Genomic DNA, 19,191 nt, shown 5'->3' with positions numbered 1-19,191 from the left:
ACTCACCTCTCCTAGTTTGGCCCAGTTGAAGGACTTCAAAGGATGTGAAGGCTGAGGGATGGACTTGGAGTGCATGCTCATCAAGTTAAGCGATGATGGAATGGGAGGAGGCGGGGCTCCAAAAATAGGTGGGGCTCCTGGTGGAGGAGGCGGTGCCCCAGGTGGAGGAGGTGGAGGTGGGGGAGGCGGGCAACTGAATGGTAGAGGAGGTGGGGGTGGAGGAAAGCCGCATGTCATAGGTAGTGGAGGTGGAGGCATAGGGCCGCCAGGAGGAGGAGGGGGAGGTGGGAAGGACACATTTCCGCCCTGCTGGAGGTCAAATGAAAGATCAGTTACTAAATAAATCGTAATAAAGTGATTAAAAATAATTTTAAATTCATGAATAAATTAAACATAAGCATTAGCAGCTCACAGCGATGTCATTGATGCGCGACGACAGGTCCAGCACTTGTTCCCGGGCCGAGCGTAGCTCCACACCTTCACGCTGTAGTTTATCCTTCATCTTGTTCAAAGTCTTCATCATGTCCTCTTTTTCCTGCGTTTTGGTCTCACACTCCCGCTCTTTCCGCTCCAGTTTAGCTAGCAGCTCTGCATGCTCTAAAATCAAACAGTGGTGGAGCCCAGTGTTAGCAGATTTGGATAACAGTGAATACAGACCAGAAGAAAGATAAAACCATGATGGGTTCTGGTGAACTTTAGCTTTACCTTTTCTGAATTTCTCTGCTTGTTCTCGCCATTGTTTCACCTCATTTTCATTGACCAACCTGTGAGGCAGACAGACAAAAATAAGCACAGAGAAAGTGGACACTGGTCTGCAAAGAATTCTTGCATACAAGAGGAAACTTCAGCCCAAACATGTCAATACAAGACATTTGAGAAACCCATTGATCAGGGTTACTTCTGCTTTACTTCATCTTTGCGAGAGGGATTGAGATTTATTACCTGCATTGACCGGTTTGTTGCGGTTTCCTCTTTTAAGCATCGTTATACAGCATTAGTGCTCAAATAAAACCTGTCAGTTATCTGTTATGAGTTCTCCTCCTGGTTCTTGGCTCAGATTGAGGTTAAAGTTATGTTTAGTTTTAAAAGTAAGGTTAAAGGAGGTAAGAAATGCGCATTGCCGATTATTGTACATGTAAACAAAAAACACAAATATGAGATATAAGTGTAAGTTAATAAATATATTGTATTTAGTAGGATTTTTTTTTTTAAATTGTAGGAGAAATATTGGAAAGTGAAACCTTGAGCTCCACTGGTAGCTTTGGCTAGAGTTGAGAGAAAAACATGTTGCATCATCACTACTCACAGAAAGCTGTGCTTAACAAGGAGCCTTCTTGAAAAAAGTCAATAAATAAATACTAAATACATAAAACATTAAACAATTAATGCACCAAAAATAGGATTGTAATAATAAATAATATAATTAAAAACGTAATTATTTTTTAAAAGAAGAAATTTATTTTCGCATTAATTGCTGTGTTTTGATTTATTTATGTGAATTTATCAATTTACCCATTTAAATTTTGTTTTTTGTTGTTTTTTAAACTTAACTTGGTAAATAATACATTAAGAAAATAGATGTAACTATGATTATAATAAAATACAAAAGTTAAAATAAATAAAAAAAATGCTTTCCTTTATTTTTCATTATTTTTTATAATCTATTCAATAATTTAATTTTTATTTATTTAGATATTCAAATCATGGTGAAACACAAAAATAAATAAAATATAAATGTAAATACTTATTTAAAACAAAAACCAAAAAAATGGTAAAGATATAGATAGTACTTATAAATTGTAATTTATTTATATATTTATTTATTTTGTTTTCATAGTTTTGGAAGTTTTGGATAGTTTTGGCACTTTTGGTCCTCCATAGATGGCTGCCACTGAGGACAGTAATACCACTGTGATGATGGTTCACACTTAAAGGCATCAGTTCACACCAGGAAAGCAAACTGAGCATTAGTCAGTTTCGGGGCCTTTAAAGTGGTCGTGTTTGAGAAGCTGATTACAGAGTCAATGCTGCTCCATTTATAGTTGAAGCAATGTTAAAAGGATCCAACTGATTAAAACAAAAAGACACAATCAGTTTTTGTTGACTGGTCAAATAAACATTTTTGCATGGCTGTGGAAAAATGTGATTTGTACGAGAGCGTTAATTCTGGGGTCGGGCACACGTGTGAGTATTCAGAGCCGTCGTCATAGTGACCACAGATGATGAATGACTTTGTCTCCCGGCTGTTTTAACAGTTGTTTTAACGTGCGCTCCACCATCTGAGCTAACACGGCACGAGTCGTACCGTTAACCGTCAGGACCTCTGGCGTGCAGCCGATCCGGTAAGGAAATCTCAGCTTATGCACGCTTTTTCCAGGCAACATTTATTCTAAGAGAGTTTATGGAAACACATGAAGAGGCTGGCAGTAAATGTAAAGTGAGGGGAAGGTTTCAACCACTCTGATGCATCTTCAATGGACAGCAATGGACGTCCAGGCTCAGATGCAGCATCCAAGTTTGCATTCTGATCGCTACTGGAAAGAATTCTGCTCAAGCGTGCTGATTGCACTAACAACAGTGGGTGAATACTTCACCAAGCTACATGTTTTATGGTGCTTTCACCACAAAGACTAAACACATTCATCTGTTATGGTAAGCTTGCTTTTAAAATAACAAAAATGAGGAGAACTGAAGAGAAGAATGACAGCACCAAGTGACAGCAAAGACAGAGCTCTGAATTCAGTCTATGTGTACTTGTCATGTACCTAGAGCCTGACTTAGCAATGATCATTTGGCTGTGCAAAACTTCTCCTTCCAGGGCATAATGCTTCCCCTCTTGTCCGCCTCGCTGCACCTGAACATGGCTGACTTGGCCCCACAGCCCTCCTAATGCGATTAGAACAATTTCCTTTTGATCTCTGGCTTCCACTTCCATGCTAGTTCACACACATAGCAAGGCTTCCTCCGATTCAGTCCAAGACCCCCTGCTGCCACCTTCACATCACCTCATCTTCCTGTAAAATTACATTGCCTGCTCCCTTTTACCACGTGCTCCTCCACAATAGCCTGCAAAACCCTGTGGTTTATTGTATATGTATATGCTCCTCTGTACTAAAGCACCATATTCCAGTGTTTATCTCTCCCAATCTTTGATATAGAAGAAACACATGATATCAGGGCTTTGATCTCTGTTGCTAGTGATGCTGATTAGATGCATTAACCGCAAGAGTTTCTCAGAAAGTTGGAGTGTTTACAGTATTGGGGGATGAGGAGAAGCTTTTGAAAGAGGCATTGAGTGGTTGATTGACTTGAATCATTACTTGCAGCAATCATTCCCAACTTTTTTCCCCTCGTGGGTGTGGGGTACAAGCAGCCCTGGCAGGGTATCAATCAAGATCCTGTCATATAAATACATTACTATAGTAAAAAGCTTCATTAGCGATCATGTGTCCACTGCGGATCTATGAGAGATTTCACTCACATGCGAATGATGTTCTTTACATTAAAGTTGTCCAGAGGGGAGATATCGGGGTCCTCTCCCTTGTCGTCCTGCATGACGATCTGCTGAAGGATCCGGTCTAAGAGCTGCCAGTGCTGCAGGGTGCCACCACTACGCTTATCTGTTTTTTTGTTTTTTTTCATGAATAAAAAGCTCAATGAGCTCAATATAAAAAGATGAACACTGAAGCAAAGTATAGCCTAGAAATACTTGATGTTTTTTCTCCCCAGGTAAATGTGACTACTCACAGGGCATCTGCAGGCAGTGTTGCAGGATGGAGAGGAGGTGTGGGTACGAATCTGTGTGGCTCAGCTTCTTCTTGATCAGCTCAAACATGGCACCAGCACTTTTAGTGTCTACATGGGTCTGTTGAGTAAACAAAAGTAATCGGTACCAAACAGCTGTTTAATTACCTACAATCTAAAAGGAACACACTGATATCTAACAGGGGAAAACTCACCATATCAAATCTTTTGGCCAGCTCAGAGTCGTCCTCGTTTCGCACCATCTCAAAGAAATCCAAATGCCTGAGCAGAGAGATAAAAAACTGTTCCCTCATTTGATCTCAAACTTCTGTATTTATTTAATTACCTTTATAATTTTATTACTTGTTAATAATAATTGCTTGTGAACATTGGGGGTTAATGAAAAGGGGACAATGCATTTCTTTGTAGAGTTTCACACTGTTAAAGAGGGCTTACTCTCCTCATTTCCAGCTCCTTATTTCTATTCCTAGAGTGTACTAGGGTAGCATGATTTACTATATCTGATTTGGTCTTGATCTGATCTCCCGTCTATTATCTTAATCAAGCATATAAACATATAAACCCTGTTTGAGACAACAGTACCGCAGTGATACTCCATGGTAGAAAAATTAAATGAAAAGGTTGGGATGTTTTATTATTCTTAAAAACACATCAAGGATTTAACTTTTCACTTCTTCATCTGTGACTCACCTATCCAAAGTGGCGTTTTCATGCTCTCTGAGCTTTTCGATGACTGGCTGTATGCCCAACATCAGGAACTCGTACCTTAGATGGAGGCGAAACTCCAGGTTGTCCTGAACATAAAGGATCAAACAATAAGAGAGGAAGCTGTAATAAATCCATATGTATAAGTCCTCATAATCTAAAAAGTATTACATGTACATTGGCATGTATCATCTTTAAACAACATTTTAGCATAATTACAAAAAGAAGACTTTGATTCTAAAGCCCACCGCTATCTCTAAAATTCTCTAACAGGTTCTGATTTTTATTTTTGTTTACTCAGTACAAAATCTTTAACTAAAAAGTCAACAGTTCTTAGAGGAAAACACCATCTGTGTTGTTCATCCATAGCCAAAGCATGACTGCACTTCATATATTTCACTCAATTTACCTTTAAGCTTAGAAAGAAACAAACTTCATTATTTGTGAACCATAAAAAACAAACAGCCTCTCCTGATGCTTTAGTGATACTGAAATATTCACAGCAGGCAGAAGTGGCTAATTTAGGTAAAACAGACTTAGGTAAAATGCTTATTTCAACAAGAAGTAAAATAAACGTACAAATTCCCAATGACTATTCTTACAAGTATTTAAGAAATCTCTTTCCATGAGAGTTACACTCATTAAGCTTTGTATACAGTTGTTTAGAGTGTGTTTAACAGGCATGTGGCTGTGAATGCAGACCTCTCCAGCCCCAGCGTTGAGCACGGCGTTAATGAAAGACATGATGGCGGTCTTTAAGTTGACCTCGTCTCTGTAGCGGCCTGTACTTTTGTCCAGCTCATTCAGCAGCGTCTGGAAGACCAGAGGAGACGGTCAAGTTAGTCAGCAAGTGCGTTTGATCGAAAAAAAAGTTGAAATTAATTGGATAGTAACTTCAATCTGTATTTAATTTAACAGGCAAGCAGCGCAGAGCTGCTGTTCTCAGTTCTTGCCCCCTTTTTTGCCTCTTAAACTGACCTTTGGCACGCTTTAGTATCTTAATCATAATTCAAAGAAACATTAAAAGCCCTCGTAAGTTTGAATCACTCAGCTCCTGTGGTGTTAGCTTAGCCAAGGTGGCATGATTTACCGCACACCCCAGGGGATGTATGAGATGTGGTTTGTTGATTCAGTCCTGCTACTCACTAAAGCACTACACATACCGTGACCTCCATAACTTAAGATGTCCTCACCTGCCTTTAATAACGCATGTGTGTTGACGTAACCCAAGGCCAGTCGTCTGAGGCACCGAAGCATAATTCTCCAACTTATCAAAATGACCGCAGCTTCATTTATTTTAGCATTACCCAGAAATATTTGTCTGCCTTTACCCATAATCTATGTCTGCCTCACACTGTCAGCAAAGGCTCCTCAAGCCTGAATGTGGCACGTGACATGCCCCTGCGTTAACCTCAGATACTTCCAAAAAAACGCTTCTCTCACCTGGAAGCGAGTCCTCTCAGCAGCATATTTCTGGTAGTGTGCCATGGCTTGAAGCACCTTCTTGTGTCCATCTGGCACCAGGCACACCGCCCCAAGAATCTCCAGTACTGCCACTTTGGTCTTGATGTTCTCTGTCCGGAGGCTCTGTGAGATGGTATTGATGCTCTGCGGGTGGGCCAGGACATGCGCGCGGCCCTGCGAGTTGTTCATCAGAGCCTTGATGCAGCCGATGACGGAGGTGTGGACGCGGCTCTCCGACGTCTCGTAGTCCATGCTGCGCAGGAAGTTGAGGAGGCAGGTGAGGCCGTCCAACTCGATGAAACGCGTAACAAACCTAATGGAGGAAAGGAGGAAAAGCGCCGGGTAAAGACTGGAACTTTGACTGAGAGTTGAGCCAGTGTGCTAGTTTACAACCAACACACAATATAAAGACAAAGGTTCATACTAAAATTGTAACCTAACCCATATTTAAACAACACAGTGAAATTCATGCTTCCATAGTTCCCCGAGATACACTGGGCCTTTCTCCTCCAGACCCCTTCCCATGTCTTCTCTCCTGCAGTTTGTGTTTTTGCCTTCTTTTTGTTAACCACGGTTTTCCTGCGCTCCTGTTTTCTCTCTTCTTTTTCACAGCAAACTCTCAAGTGGGGATCATATGATCTTTTAGGTTTTTTTCTCCCTCTAGTGTAGCCATAGAACATAAAACTCTGTTAGAGGCCAGTAGTGGTGAACTGGCACTGGACAAATATAATGAAAGTGCAAGTGTTTGTGCCTCTGTGCTCACAGATGGATGAAAAAAAGTTGGGGATTCACTATGGACGTCAATCTTTTTGGACTTCCCCCTTTTTCATTTATCTCATTTAAAGGGGATAAAAATCCTCAATTTTGACACTTCTCTCCTGCTGACCATCAAGTGGCTGAACTAATTAGAGAGCAGTGAGCTATTGACCACTGTGGATGAGAAGCAGACTGGTTGAGTGGCAGGCAGGACATGTAAACAGTGAGGGATGTCACATCTAGCGAGCACAGTGGGGGCTGGACTCTAAGTGACCTTCCCACTCGCTAAGATTCCTGATAGGCCTCATGAATTACTTCAGACAAACAAGGGATTGTCAGGAGAAAGGAAAGGGGAGAGGAAGAGGAAAGAAGCATGGAGTCAAGAAGACAAAGGGACAGAGAGGAAAGAGAGCGAGAGTCTGACAAGAGGGTGCTGAGAGCTGAGATTTATTACCATTCATTGTAGCAAATACATTGTTTTGACGCTTTTAGAAGTATGCAGACCATTCCCCTCCTACTGCTGTCTTGGCACAAAGAAATGTGAAAAAATATAATGCCGAAAAATCTATTTATTATCCTTTATGTCGAGGCCAAAGCTCTTCCTCTGCTCACACATGATTAATCCCAGATTTCCAGCAGATGCACTCACACAAACTCAACCTGGCACGTCCAGTAAATCTCTTAAAGAGATATCATCCTCTGATCTCCAGCAGGCTCATACAGTATGCACGTATGCATACAGTCAGCCTTTCTTGGCAATGCATTCAGAACACTCATGCAACCTTTCAGCAGACCTTCCTGTCTGAGCAAAGACGCTGCAGTCTCCACTCAGCACCACGGTGACGAAAAAGAAATCCAACGTATGAGATATGAATTGAGTCAGATATAGCACAGACAGTGGAAGCAGAGAAGTCAGAACAAAGCCAACTGTTTTAAGTTCCACATTATATCAGTGACAAGCCTTTGGCCGGCCACGCGCCTGTCCACGAACCGAGAGCCCACCTCAGAGAAAGAGCTTTCATAGTGGAAGAGAAATTAAGCTGAACATCGCTGTGATTAATGTATGGAAAGCTGAGGGTGACAGATGTTGTTCTTGGAGTTTGGGTTCAAAAGAGTGGACGAGATTCAAGACTTCGCTCACTGCCTGCTTCGCTTCGCTCCCCCCCAGTATGCACCAGCATAACCTTTGCAGCAATGCCCATGCGGGCGCTTAAGCAGATACATGTAAAAATATACATGCATGTCTCTTTAAAACATTCAACAGTGACTAATCCTCTGGACCGTTACTAAACCTAGTAAGCTGACATTCAACAATTCTCTCCTCCTCCGCCTCACTTTATTTTCTCTCCAGTGAGCACTTGAATCAATGGATCCCATATCCTCTGACTCTGTAGTCCCCTCTTGTCTTCTCCTCTCCACTGACATTCACGCTCAGCCGACTGGCGCGCACGGGTTTCTGTTCTCCCCCTTTTGCTCTTGGAACAACCGCTGCATACTTCAAAACCCGCAGTGAAAGCTCAACAACTGCATATGATATGAGCACAGGCAGAGCTGCCGAACAATACTGACGCTGAGCCAAACACACACATACACACACAAATAGGTCTTCACGCAGATGAAAGAAAGAAGCAAGAAATAAAACTTGGAACAGAAGACTAAACAAAAGCGACAGAGGAGCAGGAAAAAGTCAAGGCCTTGGACGGTCAAAGGTAAAGTCTCGGATTCAAATTTGAATAAAGCCCTAAGATATTTGCTTTATCTTACATTATTAAATGAGTTTCAGTGCTGCTATCTTTAAAACAACATTGTAATTTGTATCTGTATTGATCTAAAAAGCATAAAAACCCCTCAGCCAGAGGCAGAGGACGGTGTGGAAAGCTAATCCAGATGCTCAAATTTAAATTTCATTCCAACCAAACGTATTTTTCGCTGCAAGACATTCTGCCTTTTTGAACTGTGGATGACCCGTGTGTGGCAGACAGTTGGCCGACGGTTCGCTCTTGCCTCAAAGCCTAACCACACAAACTTATCAAAGGCCAACGCTTCCACACACACAAACTCAAGTGATCATGTGCCTCTAACTCTCGTTTACTCCTCATTTAATCACACGCACACTCACCATCTCCTTCAGACACCCACTCACCTATATCCAGACACATTTTCACACGTCGTGTTCGACTATAAAAGGTCTCCAAAGAGAACGAGAGCCCGGGAGGTTCTCCAGAGGTGCTGATTAAACCGTGCTGACCAATGTGTCTGCAGGGCTTGTAGGAGAAGTCATACGATAATCAACATGACTCTCATTTTACTCGTTGTGGTAAATGAAGGGTCGAGCATAAAACTGTCACATATGTAGATAGAAGTTACAATACAAACCCTATCTGAGGTGCACACCTGCGATTTGTACATATATAGTATATCGTGACTGAATGGTTTACTGGTGGTGTGTGCATGTATATATGTGTGTCACTTTTTCTACACACACAAACATTTCTACAAATTATACAGATCAAAGATTTCTTGAATAAAGTCAGTGTGATGTTCCTGATGTGTTGGGAGATTTTTAGTGTATGACTGAGTTGGCATCATTGTCTCACCTCCTAAATCTACCAGGGCACCACAGCCAGCCTACATGAAGCAGGAGTATTTCCAGTTGTGAAAATGTACCTGACTATCTCCTGCTTTATGCCATGTGTGAGAAAAAGCAACTGTCTAAACTGATTCTCTTGACATTTAATTCATATGAGGCAATGACTGTAGTCATTAGAGTCAAGTACAAATCATGTGACCACACCAGAGGAGTGTTCTAGGGCAACCAGATAAGATCACTGTTTTTTCTAATTCACCCAGAGAGTTGAAGCCTTTATTCCCCAACTAATGATGATGTCTCAAATGGCATCATGTGGGGTAATTTAATGGACTAGACCCAGCATTGCCCAGGGGAAAGAAAGGAGTTATACAATACTTACAAACAGGTTTCTAAAAGTAACATTGGTTGTGTTTCTCTTTAACAGACATTAGCTCTGTATTTGTAGGTCAAAAGAGGGTAATTTCATGGAAACCTAATGGGAATTAACTATAAAGTATAAATATTGAAGATAATTTATCTCAATTTCAGCACTGGGACCATACCTCATACACTCCTCTTCCGGTTCTCCAGCTATGTACGCCTTCCTGCACTGTAGAAGACTTGTTTTCATTTTTGTGACTCACCCTCACTCGCCCTCCCTCACGCCCCTCTTTAGTACATGGGAATCAACCCAGCCCAAGAGCTGCCACCAGTCCTCACTGAGGCATTCCCCAGACCCTAGCCTCATATCCATGCTTATTTCATCTGCTGTTATCTTACAAAAAATTGCTGTCAAATCTAATTGAAGATGTGGTTTCTGCTAGCAAAAAAGATGATCTCAACTACTTTTTCTTTTTTATGCATATAAAATACTGAAATTTCACTTACCAAAACTAGAGTACAGACTTCTTGCATGGTTTGCTTGTACGTTTAACTGGACAGCAAACCATAACTATATTAAAAATAGCCACTAAGAGCAGAAGCATGTTCAGTTCTTGTCTTTCCATTTTGGCTTTAACCCATGAGGTTGCCATTTAGGATTAAAGTGAAGGTGAAGTATAACCCCTGTGCTCAACTCCACTTTTTCCCACTCTCCATCTGTTCAAACCTGCCTGCATGGTTCACCTGGCCATCACTCGTTTCTTTCCATTTCCTGTTGAACTACTAAGTACCAAAAGCAGAGAAATCAGCGCTCTAAGAGAAGCAAACACTCCATCTGAGACTCTTTAAAGGTGTGAGACTCTACTCCCCCACTAATGTATTTGGTAATATGTGAAAACAGATATAAAGTTCACCCTCTGTTGAGCGGAACCCTTTGAGAGATCTGTCGGCAAAATGTTTTGAAGGATAATATTTGCATGTGATGGCAGCGAAACATCCAAAGAGCTGTTGACACAAGAGCAGGGTGAAAGGCTGCAGTCGACTCGAGTAAATATTCTTGCTGGAACAGATTTGCAGAAACAATGTCCACAGAGAGCCGCCTTGGGAAGCACTGCAATGCTCTGCTGACATGAGCCTGGGAGTGCAATGCATTGTGGGCCAGAATGGCCCCAGTGACCTCCACGATAGCTCGGTTTCCTGTCCTCGTGCAGTCATGTCGCAACGGAAATGACAATGATGGAGGAGGGTCACGTCTTAGAAGCGCAAAGCATGCTCATCAACACGAACATAAACATCAGTGCAGATGTGCAGATGACTCAACAAATCAACAGTGATTATGAAAGTATATTCAACTGCATAGTTAAAATACCACAAGTAAACATTCAAATATTTGGAAGCTAACTGGAAATGTACACCAGATTGTGTATATTTCATTGAACTACATAGCTGCAGCAGTTTGTGTTTGCCTATCTACCCTCACATGCCCACTTGAGTTGAGATTCAGCTTTACGTGAGTAAATACACAACTGCAGTGTGATGCTTCAAGCTCCATTTGACAGCTGGTAAACAAAACAATAACTACCGGCATGGACGCGTGATAAGCTGCTAACTCGAGGGGAAGAAATCATTTTCAAAATGCCTGCTTTTTTTTTATGGCTGCTTAGAAATAATCACATTTATATTTGAATGAAGACATCTGGGCCATTAAATTAGTTTCCAACCATCAAAAAAAAGGTTTCTGGTAAATGGCAAATTAAGTGCAGCATCACTCACAGGGGAAAGAATATTTCGCCTGCGGTCTCCTCTTACAGGGAGGCATCGATTCAGTCCAATTGTTCTGTTATTGAGTGATTTCATTTTTCTTGCACCAGCCTACCAACTTCAGTTTAATAAACACTATGTCTTTGACATTTTAAGGCATGGACAAACTTATGCATAGAACATTTTTTTCTTTTTTTGCGTCTCATCTTTCCACTCGTTTGATTTTGTGGAATTAAAAAAGTCCAAAATTCACATTTAGGAATTTATTTAAGTGCATGTTGTCCATCGGAAATTGGCGCTTAATGAGATCTAGAACGACGTCTAGCAAAAGCCACAAACCTCCACCAAGCTCTAGCAACCACAACTACTAGACCATCATCTCATACTTCCTCCATTTCCAGCACTTACATCCCAGAAACCTTGGGCTATTTACATATATTCGTATATTATTATCAGCTAGTGTGTCTCTGGCAGCTTTCGTCTAAAAAATATACTTTCTTCTTCTGTAGCTACACAACACGTTGGCTAATGAGTTTACCACTATTGGTCGTTATTGATCATCAAACAAGAAAGTCTACACCAACTTCTTACCCATTTAACAAACTCCCTCCACTGAACTCTGTGATCTAAACATATTTTGTGTATTTTACGTAAAGTCTGAAGGCAAGAGACCAAAGATTTTAAGCACCAGAAGATTTCTGCATTGAATTTTCTTGTAGAAAATCAGTTTGCATGAAGAGCAAAGCAGGGATGGCATTTTCTGAAATGCACTGGATAATCATCAACTATTGTCTGATGATGAGTTAAGTGATTACTGGCATTTTCAAATTATCTGTCTTGGTAAACAATGACTGGTGCAAAAGCCAGAAATGTTGGCATGGATACCCGCTGGCTGCAACAGACACCCCCAAAAAATTGTCTGGTGCCCCAAGAGCCTTAAGTGAGCAGACGAGCTGATGCATTTCCAGATTGTGAAATCAGATTACGGCTGCGGTTAGGCTGAGTTCATTATTAAAACGACAACAGTTTGTTTTGTTGCTCTCAAATTCTGTGGCCTGTAGTATTAAATCCATGTTTGTTGTTCCAGGAACAGAAACTACAGCCAAATCAACCAGGATCAAAAAGATCCTTGCAGATTATTCTGTCCTCTTGAAGTAGCAATGTTACGAAGAAAGAATGTGCAAATCTTAAAATAACTTTAACACACACAAACAAACACTTGATTGAAACATGTCACCAGCAAAACAGCCTGTGAGTGAAAGTGGGTGGCCTGCTGATGATGTGCTCTGCCTGGCACCCTGCATGTCTACCATGTGTTTGGGTCCCGTGGCCCCGCAGAGCAGCATGAGTAGCAACAAGGGCACCTCTTCACAACCAGGCCCAGCTGCCTCTCCAAAGTGAAGGAGGGAGGGAGCGAGGCAGTTTCAGGCAGGCATCCAAAGCCGGGCATGAATCAAAGCTGGACACGCACAGACACCACCGTGTCTCACAAGATGAGGCCGTAAAAACCTTATACATTCACGACGGGACAAGGAAATGACACATAACACAGGTGAGGCTCTGCTTTATGTATCCCAGACAGCAAAGCACAAAGTCATCATTTTGCTTTAACTGCCCGTTCATCACAAAGCCCACGTTTGGCTGGACATTTCCCTGAACACTCATATTCTGTGCGACACACCTGCTGCCCACATCGCTGTTCCACTACTTTAAAACATCTGCGTGCTAATGAGCAATAACTCACTCTGTGAACAGCATGGGAGCAGGTGGACTCTGAATAGTGTTGGTAAAGTCACATTTGATGAGGTAAATTAAGTGAATACAACACTACGAGGAAATGAATAGAGACAAAGAGACATATAAAAAAACCTTAAACTATAAATTAGGTACAATAAAAACAGGAGAATGTGGAACTGTACTGGGGTATCAGGTGGGGTGTCACTGAATACATGTATTTTTTAAAAAAATCTACATTTATTTTATGTAACATACTGTGTGGCAAAGGTACAACAGTTGCTTGGCATAGGAGAGAGGGAGCGAACAGGGAATCATTTAGCCTACTGTTATCATGGAAAAGTGGCCTGAGCAAATTAAAAATTGTTAAGTCATAACATTTACCTGGTCTTCTTCTTTCTACTTTGTTGTTCTAATTCTTTCAGGCTGCTTTATGTGTGTAAAAACAGTTTACGGTAACACCAAGCTAATTACATTCATTAGCTAGTTGTAGCTCGTTTCTAAAAACATCGTAAAAATACAAAAAAAACCTCCCTGATGCTTAGGCCCAGCAGGGGGCCAGTTTAGACCTGGAATAACTCAGCACCAACACTGTGGTAATGATGGCAGAGAGATCACAACCTAACTTGGCCTCTCAAGGATTGAGTTGCTCTGCAAGCACCAAATACTTTGGGATTTGGCCTTTAGAGAAACTATAGTAGTAAAATTGTAGTTTAACTGCACTTCCCTAAATAAACACTGGATAAACGTTATCAAGTGCTTGTGAGACTAGATAAGCATCACTTTGGTGAGATGGCTATGTTGAAATAAATTTTAATTTACAAGTAGTCGTCCTGCTTTCCTCATCCTGCTAAAATTACAACATTTTTCATCATGTACTGCAAATACAGTTTGAACTGTGCAAACCCCTCCTGAAAACTTGCTCCTTTCATAATGCACTGCATCATCTAACCCTTTAAAATTTCTTCAATAAATTAGCCCGAGGCACTAAAATGGCATTTTCACAAATGTGCAAATCCTGTCTCCTCAGATTCGGATAAGTATTCCTACACAGAAAGTATTCCTGCTTCCCTGAATATGTCAAAGGAGGAAAACTGTGACAATATATTCAGATATGTTGTTTGCCACAACAGCAGGTAATAGCATAAAGTACATGTAGCTCAGCACAAAGTTGTTCCACTAATTAGGATTTTCTTTTCTGGTTATCAGTGTCTGAAACTGTATTCACAGTTCAGTTTCACTGAGCACACAGAGAGCATCCGTAGTCCCCATGTGGGATGAGGGTGAGATCATCACAGCAGGTTTAGGCTGTAAATCAGCTTTAATGAGCACACTCAAAGCCCCTGTCAGCTACATACAGCTTAGGTCTACCACATGAACTGGGCTGATCTTATTTAATTATCTTTGAAAGAAACGTGTAACTCTGACCTTAAATATATGATAAATCCTTACTTATCCAGAACCTTCGAGCGTACCTTTGTATTCATATTACTTTCTTTTTTGTGTGGTCAGTAAGTACGAGTTAGAAGTCACACAGTGTTTACTATTTATCTGTATTTCTTCATTCAGCAGCACATAAAACTAATATATTTGTCCTGTTTAGCTGCCAACAAATTATTTTAAACATCATATCACAAATCTCAATGATTTTTATTACCAGAATTTTGCCAGTACCTGCAAACTCCACTAATTACTTAACTATAGCATGTTGTTGTCCATTTTATAAATATATTTTTAATGTTAAGTTACGCTTCTTTGTTTTTACATTATGTTAAAAACACCATATTCATCCACAGTGATTTTTTGAGACTTTATTTATTTATTCATTTAGTTTGTATGTTTGCATATAAATACTGATTTAGGCTATGACGATAAACAAGAAAAAAAATTTAGGACCCATCTGACTTAAGCAGAAGATTTTTTTTAAATACAAAAATTAAAACAGCAAATGATAAAACAGGCAGTTGTAATGTTTTACCTGTTCAGCTGCTATCTGTCAACGTACATTCACTAATAAGGAAATACCATAGGTTAAATCATTCTTTGTAAACCCCGTTTATCTTGATTTGGTGCCAGCTTACCAGCATAGCTCCACTGTTCCATCTGTGCCTCATAATTAGGATTATATATGACAAAAAAATAGACATTAGATTTATCTAAGCAGCTCAAAGTCAGAGGTCTAGATCTGTTAAAGTTAAATTGGTCTGACTTGTTTTATTGAGACATGATATCATCAGTAGTGGGATTTCACTGCTATTGGAACTGACAATACTTTCTGGTATCCTTATAATATTCCAATAAAGATTCACATTCAAGGCCAGAAAGTCTAAAGCAGAAAGTTTCAAACGATTTCCTGTCTTCTGTCTAGACCTCTGAGTCTGCTTCTCACCAGCTTTGTTCTGTTTTGGATCCCCGCATGTCTGCACATGGAGCAAACACAACCACACACACTTGGCCTACAAATACACCCGCACAACCCAGACGCGACCCAGACGTGAGAGCTGTCCTGAGTTTTTGTCACTCTGCACATGAGGCCTGTCATTTTATAGCCGTCCTTGAGAACACTCAACACCCCCCATTTTGGGGCAGACCACTGCTTCATAAGACTGGCACGGGCTGACGGACAGCTCCAAAGGAGGTGCTGACTGGGAGACGTGGGCGGTTTGTGTTGGGGGGATGCCCAGTGTCCTTGAATATTTCTTTGTGGTGACGAGTGAGGCCCAAAAGCCGCTAATGACCACAGTAAGAGAAGAGAAAGTAAATGTGGACGGCAGAAAATATCTTTAATTAATCGCTTTTCAGTTTGAAGTAAAGAATAGGCTCATTTAGCATGAAAAGAGACAGACAGCACGAGATCCATTATTAAATCAGATTACGGTGTGTGGTATAACCTCAACAAGTTAAATTGTAGGGATGGAGCGCAGAGCTCAGCGCTGTGTGCAGCCTAAGGGAAGGTCACATGGAAGAGTTAAGATCCACTCACCTCATCGGCTGAGTCCGAAGTGCCGTCTTCAGATCTTCCACCACCTTGTTCCTCATTTCCATTTCCTCCTCGTCAAAAGCAAACAAAGTCTGCATCTGCAGATAAGAAGAGAAATGGAGATTTCACTGGAAAAATAACAGATTCATAGAGTTCAGTTCCAACTGCACATGCTACCTGCTGGTATTAATTTGGTACTTTTCATTTTTAATTAGGGCAGCGTTCCTACAGCCCGAGGAAAGTTGGGTTTAAGACTTTTTTAATGCCGCTCAGAATAAAATTTAAAATCAATTTCACACAAACCAAAAACTGAAGACAAACAACATCAACTGATTGGGGTTGTTTGGTTTTTGTGGTTCAGTCGAATCTCTCGTCCAACAAGCTAATTTATGTAGGCTGTTGATCCAGACCAAAATGCACGCAACCACATGGCAATTTTGGGAACACTGCATGAGATTTCACTCTCAATTACCATTGTGCATACGTTTTCTGCAAGAAATACACCATGACTTGTATGTTACCTGACATGAGACATTACAACAGAGAAATACGGACTTAAACAACTCAAATTCTGTAATGGCAAAGGATGTGGTTCTCCCAACCTTGAATGCAAAGAGCCAATCAACAAAACAAATGACTGATCTTATGTCCTTGAGCTGAATGCAGCTGCATTTCTTTCTGAGGTTTTTAAGACATTTTACTTCTCATGCAAAAGGCTTCTTTGGTTCTAAAAGATGATGTGGAGGATGAAGCTGGTCTAAGGTGACAACCCCACTAGAGGTTAAATATGTAGGGCTTCTTCAAGAACCTAAAAAAGAAGTCCAGTTGCCTTGAACTCAAGCACCTATTCTGAGGTTCCTGCTCAAAAATGACATGTCCAAAATGAGTAGAGTATTTCTCTGCAATTACAAACTCTGTATAAACAATCTTGGTATCAAAATAAAGCGAACACTTGTGAGACTTCATCAGCGTTGTAAATATTACAGCAGATGGTAGTTTGTCAAAGCAGCTGAGGATGGAAAATAGAAAAATAAGCAGATTTTTTTCCTTGCCTAATTTCTTTTCTTTTTCCTGTATTTTATAGCATATAACGCCTTTGGACATAAGCTGTGGTACACAATAAACTCCACAAAATCATGAATCAACATATTGACATTATCTGTACAAAGACTGATGCTGCTGACACACAGCAAAGTTACAGAGATTTTAATGATGACATAACCAGGCGTTTTGCAATTTGTCACATTTAGTGACAGTCTGTGTGAGTTGAATTTTGAAGTATTGAAGAGCAGAAATGATTTAACTTTATTTACAAGCCTAAAAAATGCTTGTTTTTGAATATTTTTGGAAGGATTATGAGTAGATATATTTGCTATAACACTGCAGCTCTGTTCATTGCGAACATTGTGTATATAGCTTCAGTGCTGTGCGAAATTTCATGCAGTTTTATTGTACATGCAGTGATTGCTGTATATGTATGGTTCTTTATTTTTTCCCTTTAAATTTAGATATTTAGATTAAAGCTATTTAATATCTGACTGGAGACATTGTGAAGACGGCTCCCAAGAGACGAGATGATTTCTAAAAGGACCAGTTTCAGTCAGGCTGCTTTCCTGATCTTGATAATACAAAAAACAAATCTTTCTTTCTTTTTTTAAAATGTATGTTTCCAATGTTTAAGAAATGTTCCATTTTATGACCAGAGTGTGTTTTGCCTCTCGCTCTATGCAATGTTATTTTTATGTTTGTTAAAATTTTAAGGTCAGATTGATTTAAGATATTTAAACACTTTAAGGGTTAGCGTTATCCACAGACACCGTGTCAGATCTTTTCGGAGCTTATCTTTAACACAAGAATATTAATTTTAATTTGGCAGCAATATGACTGCAACCACACATTTAGTGTCTTTAGTGTGATTATATATGATACTAGGACTAATTGGAACAATCAGAGACTCATTAGCAGGTTTATGCTTCTGGCACCACAACTCAAACAGATTGTGTTTGAAGCTACACAACATACCAAAATAAGTTGTGCCGACAATCAGCTCTAATCAACCTAAAAAGAATAGTAATAGTGATAATGCATTTCTGCATCACTTCAGTGATTTTGTCTGCAGTATTAGAGAGCAGTCATGCTCTCATTAGTCAGTGCCACGGGCCTCCTGCTTAGCATCTCCAGGCTTTTTCCATGGCAGCTCACTACCAAGCACCGAGGCCAAACAGTGCATGTTTCAGCCAGTCACAGTGCTGCCCATTCATTTCCCTCAAAAGATACTTGTTTGCGATTGCTTTCCAACTTTAAACCTTAAAATTTTGGTGCAGCTCGCTCATTCATTTCTAAATAAGTCTTGTCTTGTGATGATCAAGCCACTACAAAAAAAATAAATAAAAAAACCCATCAACCATCAACCTAAAAGTTAGGTTGATGGTTCAATACCCACCTCCTCCAGTCTGCAAGTCGAGCTTAGCCTCAAATTGTCCCAGATGTGTGAATGTGTGTGAAAGCGCAGATTAACAAGGTTTGTGGACCTTGGAAAGAGACACTGCTGTTTGGTTCTACTAATGCAGCTTTTTGTTGCTTTGAGGAGTCATAGATAAATGAATTGGACAACTTAGACAAAGGCAAAAATAAAAGGCCGGAGGAGTAATATGTAAATTTGATTTGGGGGTGAACTGTCCTTTTAAAAAGTAACACACAACCCCCCCACCAGCTGTTTGTAGAATTATTTTATAGACTTCCAACTAGCTACCATGACATATCTAACTGAATCCTGACCCAATGTTTGATTTTCCAACAAGAGCTCAGATCTGTCCAGTGTGCGAGAGTGTTTAATATAGAAACGGTACACTCAAAACATCCATCGTGTCAACTTAGCCTCAAGTACAGATGGTTCAGGAGCCCTGTGCCAAACGCTCTGGCTCCTGTTGCTCTAAATGAGCGTGTTCATAGTCAATGGGAAGTTGGACACAACAAGTGTTGGGCTGAGTGAATGATTGGGTCGTGCTGTGAGCCAGTTCACCGTGTCAGTGAGTCTAGCCAAATGGCTCCTTCCTACATCTGCTATTAGTAAGCT

The 19,191-nt window shown here is 40.5% G+C and overlaps 1 protein-coding gene across 9 annotated transcripts in view; it reads right to left on the bottom strand.

Annotated features, from left to right (window-relative positions):
• The window catches only part of daam2 (dishevelled associated activator of morphogenesis 2), a 110,566-nt gene that overhangs the window by 24,609 nt on the left and 66,766 nt on the right, over positions 1–19,191 (bottom strand). For 4 of the 9 annotated variants that reach the window (XM_025900709.1, XM_025900714.1, XM_025900711.1 and 1 more), the window contains exons 5-15: positions 16,119–16,213; positions 5,914–6,247; positions 5,173–5,283; positions 4,456–4,559; positions 3,960–4,026; positions 3,748–3,865; positions 3,482–3,620; positions 1,242–1,265; positions 706–764; positions 413–597; positions 7–309 (exon numbers count right to left, since the gene is read on the bottom strand). In XM_025900709.1, coding sequence (XP_025756494.1) covers positions 7–309; positions 413–597; positions 706–764; positions 1,242–1,265; positions 3,482–3,620; positions 3,748–3,865; positions 3,960–4,026; positions 4,456–4,559; positions 5,173–5,283; positions 5,914–6,247; positions 16,119–16,213 — 1,539 coding nt within the window. The remainder of the gene's footprint in view (positions 1–6; positions 310–412; positions 598–705; positions 765–1,241; positions 1,266–3,481; positions 3,621–3,747; positions 3,866–3,959; positions 4,027–4,455; positions 4,560–5,172; positions 5,284–5,913; positions 6,248–16,118; positions 16,214–19,191) is intronic. The other 5 variants (XM_005477501.4, XM_019348847.1, XM_005477502.4 and 2 more) reach the window with 3 other exon arrangements.

This window comes from Oreochromis niloticus, linkage group LG19 (assembly GCF_001858045.2).
Source record: "Oreochromis niloticus isolate F11D_XX linkage group LG19, O_niloticus_UMD_NMBU, whole genome shotgun sequence".
NCBI classification, from domain to species: Eukaryota; Metazoa; Chordata; class Actinopteri; order Cichliformes; family Cichlidae; genus Oreochromis; species Oreochromis niloticus.
The sequence above is the reverse complement of the archived record's forward strand: the minus strand, read 5'-3'. Positions and strand labels throughout refer to the sequence as shown.